Genomic DNA, 13,053 nt, shown 5'->3' with positions numbered 1-13,053 from the left:
GGCGAGACTGACAGGCTGGGCACCGGCTGAGAGGCCAGCAGATAAGCCTCGGAAGCAAACGTGCTAGGAGGTTAATGGTCAGAGGCAACCAGGGAGCATAGAAGACTTCAAGGAGCAGTGGAGACCAGAGCTGGGCTTTGAAGGAGGGTATACTTGATGGGGCATAGGGGGAAGTGAGAAAAAGGAAGAAGATAGAGTTGGATTTAGGAGCTGTTCTGGGGAGAGGCCTAGATGGGGAGTTGCAGGTCCTTGAGCTGTGCTGTCCTGACCCCTGCAGACCGAGTACTTTGGCACCATCAGCATCGGAACCCCCCCTCAGGACTTCACCGTCATCTTTGACACTGGCTCCTCCAACCTGTGGGTGCCCTCTGTCTACTGTTCCAGTGCTGCCTGCAGTGAGTGCCTGCCATGCCCAGCCCATTTTGCCCCTTGCTGCCCAGCAACAGCTGATGCTGGGTGCCCTGACCACTCAGTGACTTCTCTCAGTTCCAATTTCAACCCTATAGGAATCACTCAGGGATTCAAGCAAAAGGCCTTGTCCAGGAAGCTACTAGGAGTAAAGCACTGGGCACAGATGCTCTTGGAGATAAAGGAGTGACTTGGAAGTGGTTGGATGGACTCACAGAGGAGAACACTCGTAGAAGCCCAAAGCAAGGCAGGGACGAAGTGCTCCAGGCCCACCAGCCATGCTGAGTCCCATGTGACACAGTGGGCTTAAAGCTGAGCTGGGACAGGCTGGAGACGAGTGAGGAGCTCATTAAAATACACACAGAAAATTCATTGCCTTGCTAATGAAAGGACTGTGTGATTGGAAATTACCATAATTTTTCAAGCTCCATGCTCTTCCAGGTTTTGTACTTCCATTTTAATTAATAGGAGGTGCCTATGGAATCAGTGGTGCCCTAACTGGAGCCCTGGCTGTGCAGGGGGGCTGTGACAGCACTCAGCACCATGGGCAGCCAGGCTGCTGCACCCAGCGCTTGTCTGGGGGACCTCAGGAGGGCATGAGGTAGGCTGTGACTGTCCACCAGTGAGGTGGTGCTGACTGCCAAAAAGTTGGTATTGGAACCTGTGGACTCTTGACCTTCAAAGGTCATCTTAAAGATCATTCTGGGGCAGAGGTCATCTTTCTCCTCCATAGTACCACTCAAGCCAAGAAACCCCATCCCAGGAAGACATGCCCATCCGACCACCCTTGCTTGCCCTCTGGAAGTTAATGATGTCACTCCTTGCCTTTGCAGGCGTCCACAATCAGTTCAACCCTGAGGACTCCTCCACCTTCCAGGCCACCAGCGAGTCTCTCTCCATCACCTATGGCACTGGCAGCATGACAGGCTTCCTGGGATACGACACTGTGAACGTGAGCACCCACCTAGGGGCTCTGCCCCCTACACTGCCCGACCCTGGGGCCAGTTTCCAAGGATTTGGGTGAACACAGTGAATGTCCCAAAGCAAGCTCATCCTAACAGTATGAGTCTCAGAGATCTCACAAGCAACCTAACAGGCAGTGCAGGGATCAATATGACAGAGCTGTCACACACATTCTGGGGGTGAAGCCATATGTGTGTAAGGGAGTGGTGTCAAGTCTACAGCCAACCTTAAGGCTGAATGTCAAGGAGGAGGCAAGGAAAGGGACACAAGTGCTCAGTTCTCTTTTAGCATCTCCCTCTCTTTCCCCTCTTCCCTCAAGTCACAGGAGCTCCTCAAATCTCCAGGGCACGGCAGGGGTCTAGGGCCCTAATTTGCTGGAGTCTGTTTCACATCTACTCAATCTGAAAGGCAAATGCACACTGACCATTCATTCTGCATCAGTATGTTACAGTGAATCACACACTGTGGCCATGGACAGTAGTTCTGTCCAGTGGGGAGCCACAAGCATTCTAGGGAACAGTCCCTCTCCCTGCCTTCCAGCCTGAGGCCCCGGAAACTGAGTCCTCCAGGAAATGAAGCAGGATCGCTTTGGGTCCAGGGCTGGAGCCCAGCAATGAATAGGTGCCCATAAAGGATATCTTCACTGTCATTCCCTCCTACACAGGTTGGGAACATCGAGGACACCAACCAGATCTTTGGGCTGAGTGAGTCAGAGCCTGGCTCCTTCCTGTACTATGCTCCCTTCGATGGCATCCTGGGTCTGGCCTACCCCAGCATTTCTGCCTCTGATGCCACACCCGTCTTTGACAACATGTGGAACGAGGGCCTGGTGTCTGAGGACCTCTTCTCCGTCTACCTGAGCTCGTAGGTTGGCTAGCCTGGGGCCTCTCCCACAGAGACCATTTTCACCTGGCCCAGCAAGGGACTTATCCAGGGCTGGATGGGCTGGATAGGATCTTACAAGAAAGAGATTTTTGAAGTCAATGTCCAAGTCCAGAAAAGTACATCTATGGCCAGTAACATTGCCAAATCTCTCCTCTCCTCTCCTCTCCTCCCCTCCCCTCCCCTCCCTTCCCCTCCTCCTCTCCCCTCCCCTCCCCTCCCTTCTAACTACACAGCTGTGTGAATTTCAGCAAGCTGCCTTATTTCTCTGAGACACAGTGTCTTATAACATGAAAATAATAAAACGGACCACTGTGTGGACTTGGTATTACATGAAAAGAACCCACACCAGTCACACATTCAGTATAGCTCCTGGCACTGAAAAGTATCCCATCAAGGGTAGCTCTTAGGCTGTACATAGCAGATGTGCAACGTGAATGAGTGAATTCCTGTCTTCCACCCCTCCTTTTTCCACAGTGATGATGACAGTGGCAGTGTTGTGATGTTTGGTGGCGTTGATTCGTCTTACTACACAGGAAGTCTGAACTGGGTGCCTGTTTCTTATGAGGGCTACTGGCAGATCACCATGGACAGGTGAGACCATATTGGTTCATGGCATCCTGGCCTGAACCATGATCCCATTTCACTGTGGATCTGCTATCCTGATCTGCCTAGAACAGCCAGCACAGGAGGAAGCTGGATGGTCAAGCCACAGAGAGCCCAGAAAGGCACTTCACTTGAAGGGGAGGAGAGAGGACTATCCAGGAGCCCAGCTCATTGACAAGGATGGGACTGATGCTTCCTTGTGGTCCAAGGAGGCTTGATAACATTTCAGAACACCTGGGGAAGACAGTTAGCAAACCTGCCTGTCCATACCTCTCAGCATTTAGGGAACCTGGAAAGCAGCACACAGTATGTAGCAAGACTGTTACTGGTAGTCTAGGATAAGGGCAAAATGACTGAGAAATTGTCGCAGACCAAGCATGTCCTGGCCCTTTGAAGCTGGCTTCCAAGTTGTTCTGCCCCTGTGGAGGGTCCAACTAGGTCATATGTATAACCCCTGGGGACTCAGGGGACCCTTCCTTGTATTGCCCACTCAGCATCACCATGGATGGAGAGACCATCGCTTGTGCTGATGGCTGCCAGGCCATCGTGGACACGGGCACCTCTCTGCTGGCTGGCCCCACCAGCGCCATTTCCAACATCCAGAGCTACATTGGAGCTTCTGAGAACTCTGATGGCGAGGCAAGTCCAGCCCCAAATGCTCTCTTCTAGACTCAGGTGGTGGGAGTACCATGAGCAAGGAATGAACCCCTTCTAACCCCCACACTCACACCTTCCAGATGATCGTCAGCTGCTCATCCATGTACTCCCTGCCCAACATTGTCTTCACCATCAATGGAGTCCAGTACCCTGTGCCCGCCAGTGCCTACATCCTGGAGGTAAGGGAGCACTCGACCAGCTGATGGATGGGTCCTCACACAAAGTGACTGCACACTGCTCTCTGAAAAAAGAATTCACAGCTGAAGCCAAGAGGCAGACTGACACCTGTTCTTCATGGCCTACAGACAGAGAGTATATTCACAAGAGAACAAGAATGGATGATGCCTCTAGAAAAAAGAGAGGCAAAAAATGATGGTGTGAAAAGGGAATTCTCTCCATTTAGACCTGTGTCAGAGCCCTCAGTCTCAATGTCCTGCCCATCAATTCTGAGCAGGGTGCAACCTCTCAGCATGTGCCTCATCTAAAATCAGAGGTGTCAGCTCAACACCTTTAGTCTAATAACCCACAGGAAGCCCCTTATTTCCTACTATATGGCCAGGTGCAAAACCAGTTTTTCCCAATGGGTTGACCTTACTCAGCAAGAAGTACTAACACCTGGTGCTCTCCCTACATGAGTGTAGTCTGCAACCAGGGCTGAGCCCGGTAACCCAGGGAAAAGGAAGAACCCACAGCCGCCCAGTGTGACAGTGGCCACAATGGGAATAATGAGAAGTGGCTTCAGGGATTCTAAATCTCCTTCCAGGGCTGAGGTCAGGGCTCCTCTGTCTGACAGTCAGAAGATAATGCCCAGCAATCCAGGCACAACAAGAGTGCAGGGAGCACTTCTGCAGGCTGACCCCAACACAGCAACAGCCACATCCCTGGACACTGAGCCAGGTAGACCCTCTTTGCACAGGACTTGCAGCCAGACCAGGGATCTCTTAATGGTTATCACTCAGCACCTGTAACCCCCACCCTGTTCCCTATCTCTCATGCTATTCTCTGTACTGCAGGAGGATGATGCTTGCATTAGCGGCTTCGAGGGCATGAACCTTGACACCTACACTGGCGAGCTCTGGATCCTGGGTGACGTCTTCATCCGCCAGTACTTCACCGTCTTCGACCGTGCCAACAATCAGCTGGGCCTGGCTGCCGCAGCTTAAGCACACAGCTTTGAAACCACTTGCAGAGAGATTTGGCCTCAGTCCTGCACCACCATTGGTGGACAGAATTTTCCTGATTGTTCTTCCTGAAACACAGTCACCTTCCAACAGAAGTAGATACTTGGCCCTGTTCCCATTCACACCCATAACACAGAATAAAAATAGCTGATAAAAATAGGTCTGTGGCTCCTTCTCCTAACTAGAATGTCTCCTCCCATTGCTGGGGTCATAACACCAGGCAGACAAGCAGAAATGAACACGTCCACTTGGACAGCACCAAACACAGTGACATTTCATAACAGGCCAGAAGCAATCAGAGAGAGAGGCAGCATAAGAACACAAAACACTGAATGGGTGATCGGGAAACACACTGTTGGGTGCATTCAAAAGCAGGAATGATTCTAGGGGGAAAAAAACATTGAAAGGCTGGTTGCAAATTCTGTAAATAGGTTAAAAACTACAGAATCATACACTCCAATGTGTAAATGGTATTGCATAGGAATTCTATCTCAGGAAAGCTGTTCTCTATATACATTTTTTTAATTAATTAGAGGAAAACAGTTCAAATTCTATGTCAATAAAAAGCTGTTTCTCCCTAAAAGGAACTCTTATTAGGAAGAGGCATGTAGCAAATACAGCCTAAGTAGTGTATGCCAGGAAAAGGAGCTGGGCTCTGTCAGTCCCCTCTTTGGATCTCAGTTTCCCCACATGGAGGCAGGAGAGCAGAGTACAAGAGAGCACAGGGTCAGGAATAAGAAAGAGAGAGATCCAGGTTTCAGTCCAAAACCATCAGCTAGAGACTGAACTTAACTGAGCCTCTATGTGCCCACCAACAAAACAGAGAGAGCAGCAGAAGCCATGGCCAAACACTACTGTGAGCTTGTGAGTGAGATAATACAGGTAAAATGCTTGATACAGGGGCAGGCGTTGTGGCACAGCAGGTGGAGCAGCCCTCTGCGGTGCCAGCACTGGGCACAGGTTAGAAGCCCAGCTTCTCCACCTCTGCTCTAACTACCTGCTAATGCAGCTGGGAAGGCAACAGAGGATGGCCCAGGACCTTGGGCCTGAGCCCCTGACCCACATGGGAGACCCAGAAGAAGCTCTTCTGGCTCCTGGCTCCTGGCTTTGGCCTGGCCCAGCCTCAGTCATTGAAGCCATTTGGGAGTGGACCAGCAAATGGAAAACCTCTTTCTCTGTCTCTACCTCTGAATTTCAAATAAACAAATATTTTTTACAATACTCAGCACACCCCAGGACATCAACTCGAGAGCTCCAGGGCAATGACAGCAGCCAGACTGCAGAGGACTGTGCACCAGTCAAAATGAAGCAAAATCTATAAAGTGCTCAACTCTTAACCTCATGGGTTTCTGGGCTCAGTGGGTATCCCCAGCCCAATACCACTATCAGTAGTCCATCACCCGCAGAGCTGCAGAATTGCACACAGATAAAGCACACCTTGCAAAGGTCAAGGGAGTTTAACAGACAAATATTCTAAAGGAAATTTCAGCCTTGAATCAATGAAAAATTTCATTTTCCTAAAAGTTTACAAACTGTAAAATCAGCCACAATGAAGGTACTTTATGCACACAGTAAATGAGAAAAGCTGAAATCCTAAGCATACAGTGTGCTGGGGACAAGGAGAAGCAGCACCAACCCAGAAGTTTGCTCTTCCCTAGGACACAACCTAGGACTGTGCTGCAGGCTCACAGAACTGCTCCTTCCCCCTGACAGTCACTCCCAGGGCCCACACAGTCCAGGTGAACGCATGCAGTTCCTCACCTTCCGACCCTCACAGTTTCAGTCTGCAGAGGCACAGGACACAGCAGCCTATAAGAGCCATGGCCTATCCAGGAGCAGGAGCATTGGATAGGGGCAGCTGATCTTTTTTTGTTTGTTTGTTTTTTGTTTTGTTTTGTTTTGTTTTTGACAGGCAGAGTGGACAGTGAGTGAGAGAGAGAGAAACAGAGAGAAAGGTCTTCCTTTTGCCGTTGGTTCACCCCACAATGGCCGCTGCGGCTGGCGCGCTGCGGCCAGCGCACCACACTGATCCGAAGGCAGGAGCCAGGTGCTTCCCCTGGTCTCCCATGGGGTGCAGGGCCCAAGCACTTGGGCTATCCTCCACTGTACTCCCAGGCCATAGCAGAGAGCTGGACTGGAAGAGGGGCAACCGGGACAGAATCTGGCACTCTGACCAGGACTAGAACCCGGTGTGCCGGCGCCACAGGTGGAGGATTAGCCTAGTGAGCCTCGGCGCCGGTGGGGCAGCTGATCTTAATCTGGTCTCATTCACCTCAGCACACTGGGTAGCACTCCCTGTCAGGGTGGAAAGGGTAAGGACAGTCTAAGTCACTGAGACCAGCTGCAGGTCACAGAAAATGCACAAGCCCTTGCTGATGGCAGCTGATGGACATTCAGGACAGCACAGATCATGGAGCCACTGGGTGCCTGTCAGAGCAGCCAATGTCAGGGGACAGCCATGCAGTGTGGAGGGCATCAGTAAGTGAGATCCATCCTCCCACAGGCACACAGGCCCCACGAGGGCAGGGGCCAGGCCTTGTCTGTGAGGCCTCTTGTCAGCAGGTGCCTGTGAAATAAATGCATGAACTCTCCAGGAAAGGTGAGTACAAAACACCCAGGAGCACATGCTCCCACGTAGGATCTCTGTCCTTAATGTGTTTTACTATGAGAGTTAAAGATAACACTACTAGTCGAACAGTACTCTGTATCTTCTGCGGGTATGTGGGTGCAGTCTGTTGAAATCTTTGCTTAATATATACTAAGTTGATCTTCTGTATATAAAGATAATTGAAAATGAAATTTGATGAAGAGTGGGATGGGAGAGGGGGTGGGAGATGGGAGGGCTGCCAGAGGGAGGGAGTTTGGGGGGGAGCCACAACAATGCAAAAGTTGCATTTTGTAAATTCACATTTATTAAATAATAAATAAATAAATAAATAAATAAATAAATAAAAAAACACCCAGGAGAAAGTAGTACCCAGAAGCAAATCTCCCCAAAGCATTTGGCTGAGAACAAACAGGGCCAACATGCAGCAGGTCCCTCAGAGGTCACATGCATATGTGCCCTGAATTTCTCAGTCTGTCTTTGGATCTGGTCCCTTTCCACAAATGGATCAATGAAATGGATGCAGCTGACACTCAAGATACCCAGAGAAGTGGGGCATTTGCAGTACCAGTTTCACTACCACGGGGAACAAGTATCTGTTTTCATTTTCCTATTCTAAATTACACTGCTGCTTGGCATGCTTTTTCACTCTAAGAGGGAGTCCGGTTTAGGGCTCAAAAACATGTGATGCGTCTTCCATGGAGTTGAGCAGCTGTTTGAGTCTTGATTGTTCTGCTTCTGACTCACTTTCATGTTTATGCACCTGGGAAAGCAGCATATGATGACCCAAGTGCTGGAACCCTATAGCCCATGTGGGAGACCTGGATAGCACTCAGCACCCACTTTGACCTAGCCACAAACCAACAGTGAATTGGATCTCAATATCTGTGTGTGTGTGTGTGTATGTGCGTGTGTGTTTCAAATAAATAATAAAAGCTACAAGATTTCTCCTTAAACCTACTGGAAGGCTAAAATTAAAATGACTGACACACCAAGTGTCGATGAGTCTGTGGAGCAACTGGAACTCCCATACATGGTAGGTGGGATAATTAAATGACACATCACTTTGGAAAACTGTGTAGCGGTTTCTACTAAAGCTACACAAATGCCTCCACTATGACTCAGCAACTCCATTCTTGGGTATATTCCAAATAAAAGCACACACATATGTGCTCCAAAAGACATACATATACTAGAGTGTTCAATATGAACCCCGCTTGAAACTTCCCAACTACCCTTACACTGAAGAAGAGATCAGTAAAATATATATTCTCACAGTAGAATAACACACCACAAGAAAAATAACCAACTTACAACTCACACACCAGAGACAAGTATCACAAACAATCTGAGCAAAGAAGCAAGACACAGAAGCACTTGTCATACAGTGTCGTTTATCTACGGCACAAAACCAGGCAAAGTGAATGCATGCTGTGTGAAGTTAGAGCAGTTGTATTCTTGGTCCAGGGGGCAGTTATTGACTGGAAAGAGCCTGAGGGAGCTTTGGGGCACTTGTAGTGCTTGCTCTCTCTAGACTGTGGCTGCTGCTACCATGGTGAGCACATGGTTGTCCCTCAGAGCCCAAGCAGAAGTTTAGTCCTCAGGCTCATGAATTAATGATATTAAATGGGTGGAAACTTCATCCAATTCTGGTTTTTACAGTGGGGCCTTTGGGAAGTGATGGAATAAATTGGGTCATTAGAGTGGAGCTTCACCACTGAATCCTAGCAACTTCATAAGAAGAGGAGAGAGGCCGGTGCTGTGGCATAGTGGGTAAAGCCTCCACCTGTGGTGCCAGCATCCCATACGGGCACCCGTTTGAATCCTGGCTGCTCCACTTCTGACCAAGTTCCCTGCTAATGGCCTGGGAAAAGCAGCAAAAGAGGGCCCACATACTTGGGCCTCTGCATCTACATGGGAGACTTGAATGAAGCTCCTGGCTCCTTGTTTCAGATCAGCCCAGCTCTGGCCATTGCTGCCATCTGGGGAGTAAAGCAGCAGATGGAAGTGTTTCTCTCTCTCTCTCTCTCCTCTCTCCTCTCTCCTCTCTCCTCTCTCCTCTCTCTCTCTCTAACTCTGCCTTTCAAATAAATAAGTAAATTTTTAGAAGGAGGAGGAAGAGGAGAAATCTGCAGACATGCATACTCCCTGCCCTAGTCATGCAGTCCCCTGGGCCAACTCAGGCCTCAGCCAGCAAATACTCCATCTCCAGGGATTATACTGGGAAAACTGCCCAATCTTAGACTGTGATTCTCCAGAAGCACGAGCCCACATGAAGCTCTTTTCTGAATAAAATGAGCCTGCCCATGATATTTTTCTGCTGTAACAGCAATCTGACTCATGGATGTGCAGAGTATGTGAAAATCTATCAAGTTATTCCTTTGCCATATGCAACTTTCTCTATGTGCATATCATGTTTCAAGAAAAGTTTAGGCCGGCACCGCGGCTCAATAGGCTAATCCTCCACCTTGGCGGCGCCGGCACACCAGGTTCTAGTCCCAGTCGGGGCGCCGGATTCTGTCCCGGTTGCCCCTCTTCCAGGCCAGCTCTCCGCTGTGGCCCGGGAGTGCAGTGGAGGATGGCCCAAGTACTTGGACCCTGCACCCCATGGGAGACCAGGATAAGTACCTGGCTCCTGCCATAGGATCAGCGTGGTGCGCCGGCCGCAGCACGCCGGCCACAGCGGCCATTGGAGGGTGAACCAACAGCAAAGGAAGACCTTTCTCTCTGTCTCTCTCTCACTGTCCACTCTGCCTGTCAAAAAAATAAATAAATAAAAATTAAAAAAAAAGAAAAGTTTAGGGTATGGCGATGTGGCACAGTGGGTTAAGCTGCTTCCTGATATGCCATAAAGCCAGTTTAAGCATTGGTTCAAGTCCCAGCTGTGCTGCTTAAATTCAATTCCCTACTAATATACCTGGTAAAGTAGTGGAGGATGGCCAACATACTTGGGACCTTGCTACCCACTGTGGAGACTCGGGTAGAGTTTCTGCTCCTGGATCAGTCTGGACCAGCCTGGGACACTGTGGCTACATGGAGAGCAAACCAGTGGACTGAAGATCATTCTCTCTCTACCCCTCCCTCCTTCACTGTCACTCTGCCATTCAAAGAATAAATATTTTGTACAAATAAATAAAAGCTTAAAGGTTGACATAGACTTATATGAAACCACTTGTGTCTCTCTCATGATCTCTCTCTCAACCATCCTCTCTCTGTTACTCTCTTACCCTCTCCCCGCCCCCCAGCCCATCGGGTTTCCTCTACCTGACAATAAACCTTTCCTTTAACTCCAGTGTTCAGTGTGTTTTGTGGTGGCCTTATACTGGTGCCAAGACGCAGATCCAGGCTTTCCCATCCTCTCCCATCGACCTTGCTCTCCCCTTGGGGATCTGAGCTGCTTGGGGGTCCTGGATTTCTGCCAGCCACAAAACACACCCCTGGACCTCCTTCCATGCCACTGAATGCTCCATGATCTCCATCCACACACCAGCCTTTCAAATTCCTGAGGTAAAGCCGGACTGGTGGAGGATCTTTTCAGTGGGACTCTCTACAGGTTGTGGTTCTTCTCGACTTTGCCCCAAAGTCCTGGTACCAGGCACCACAACTCCTAAGGCCTCCTGCCTCTATGGACTCTGGGTCCAGGAAACAGTGGGTGAAGGTGACAACTAAACCCCTGTTTCCCTTCTATGGGCTAAGCCCTGGGCTCCAGTGGGTGCGTGGGTGATGACCTCTGCCCTCTGTTCCCCTGTCCTCAATGCTGGACAGCCATGGTCTCACAGATGCCCAATATCCGCCAATATGACTCTACGAGTCACCATGATATTGTTATTGTCAGTAAGCGGTCTGGGAAGCCTGACTTGTTCCCTCACTTCTTTATTCTATTCAAGATGGGAAACTGACTCCATACTGAAGAAGTCTTGAGGATGTACAGTTTGATCTTTAGATCTTATGAAAGAGATGGCTAACACTTTTCTGTGGTAATAGCATAGCCAAAATGAGAGCCTGAATTATGATTTCACAGCTAGATTTACTTTCCATGGGCACAGTAAACAGGCAAAACCTCCTCTTTCAAACCAAATGAAAGTTTTACTAATGCCTTCAAATTTTATATATAAGATGGTCATCATATTTGATGCTAAAGTGACAACAGAGCCTTCCTCATGGGCATTGTCTACCTGACAGAAAAACCACTATCAGAATATGCTTGTGACTACAGACTTCTAGTTTAGGTCCCCAAAGATTAGAGATGGGACTCAATCACCCCCTTGACTTGCTTCCTCTTTTAAAGGTTTTTACTGGTCTGCCTTAACAAAAACCAGGAGGAAACGAGAGCTAGGCATCAGAAGCAATGTAAAGATGAGTGGCAGGCAATTAATGGCTGCTTTGCACAGTGATCTGCCATCAAGGAGACCCAACAGGTCAATCCACTGCAGTGGCTTTTGACGTGGAAAGCCACAGCTTCAGCAGAAGTCAGCTTATGAAGAGCCCTGGTAGCTCTGCCAGCCAAGAGTTGAATCCTTGGAAATGGAACCGCCTTGGAGTCGGAGGACTTCAGGTCAGAGCCACAGATCTTGTTTGCTCTAAGCTGAAAAGCCCTTAACTCAGCCCAGCTTCCAAAGTAACCACCACTTCTGAGGGGATGGCCAAGTAGGGTCAGCAACATTGCAGGCAGAACCGTAAATTTCCTGTTTGAGATGCCACCTGCCTTTACCTGGCCAGCTCTCCTCCCAGGTCAGCTAGGTAATGGAAGTCAACAGGGTGCCTCCCAAATCTCCCTGAGACTCAAGTGGTAGGAATACCTTTTAGAATGAATGAGCCTCTGGTAACCCTCCCAGTCTTCACCTCCCAGAACACCATGAGCTGCTCCACCGTCGACTCCCTGCCTGACATTGTCTTCACTATCAACAGTGTCCAGTGTCCTCAGACCACCATGCCTACATCCTGTAGGTAAGACAGCACTAGGCCAGCTTCAGGGTAGGTCCACCCACCAGGTGATCACATGCTGCCCTCTTCCATGAGGGAAACCACACTTCTCTCAACTGAAGCCAAGAGACAAATTGACATCTGCACTGCACAGTCTGCAGACAGAATGAGATTTTGTATGAAGTCGCTAAGGGGAAAAGTGAGGCAAAAGATGATGGCGTGAAAAGAGGACTCTGTTGAAACCTCTGGGTCTGAGCCCTGAGCCTCAATACCCAGCCCATTCTTTCTGATCAAGGTGCAAACTTTACTGTCCTGTTTCCTCATCTAAAACCAGAGCTGCCCCTCTCAGGCACAGTTAAGGTAAACACATGAAAGTGACCACATCTTTAGTCCAATGAGCCACAGGAGCACTCCTTGCCTTCTACTATACTGCCAGGTGCACAACAAGTTTTTCCCAGTGTGTTGACATTGACATTGCTCAGTGAGAGGAATTAGACTCAGGCTAGTCTAATGTACAGCCCAGGCTGCACCCAGTAACCCAGGGAAAGAAAAGAACCAAAGCCTTCCTGTTGTACCACTGGCTGGGATGAGAACACAGAAGTAGTCACATTCGGGGTTTCCAAACATCCTTCAAAAACTGACTGCTCCCTAAATACCAGTGCTGAGGTCAGGGTTTGTGTGTCTGTCAAAGACACCAGATATTGTTTGGCAATCTGTCACACAAAGATGCAGTGGCCATCTTCTGCATGAACACCCCAGGTCTGCAACAACCACATCCCTGGACACTGAGTCAGGAAGCCCGTGCTTCCATTTACCTTGCTGGCAGGT

General features: G+C 49.3%; 1 protein-coding gene across 2 annotated transcripts in view; it reads left to right on the top strand.

Moving 5' to 3' along the window:
• LOC100354986 (pepsin-3) overlaps positions 1-4,856 on the top strand; it is a 28,450-nt gene extending 23,594 nt beyond the window's left edge. For both annotated transcript variants that reach the window (XM_089308158.1, XM_070051241.2), the window contains exons 3-9: positions 278-395; positions 1,242-1,360; positions 2,036-2,235; positions 2,731-2,847; positions 3,354-3,498; positions 3,597-3,695; positions 4,530-4,856. In XM_089308158.1, the coding sequence (XP_089164284.1) occupies positions 278-395; positions 1,242-1,360; positions 2,036-2,235; positions 2,731-2,847; positions 3,354-3,498; positions 3,597-3,695; positions 4,530-4,679 (948 nt within the window). In that variant the 3' untranslated portion in view covers positions 4,680-4,856. The remainder of the gene's footprint in view (positions 1-277; positions 396-1,241; positions 1,361-2,035; positions 2,236-2,730; positions 2,848-3,353; positions 3,499-3,596; positions 3,696-4,529) is intronic.
• Positions 4,857-13,053: the final 8,197 nt, after the last annotated feature.

This window comes from Oryctolagus cuniculus, chromosome 1, assembly GCF_051225735.1.
Source record: "Oryctolagus cuniculus isolate XC-2025 breed Fujian yellow rabbit chromosome 1, ASM5122573v1, whole genome shotgun sequence".
Taxonomy (NCBI): domain Eukaryota; kingdom Metazoa; phylum Chordata; class Mammalia; order Lagomorpha; family Leporidae; genus Oryctolagus; species Oryctolagus cuniculus.
Note: the sequence above shows the minus strand (reverse complement) of the source record. Positions and strands in the feature narration are given on the sequence as shown.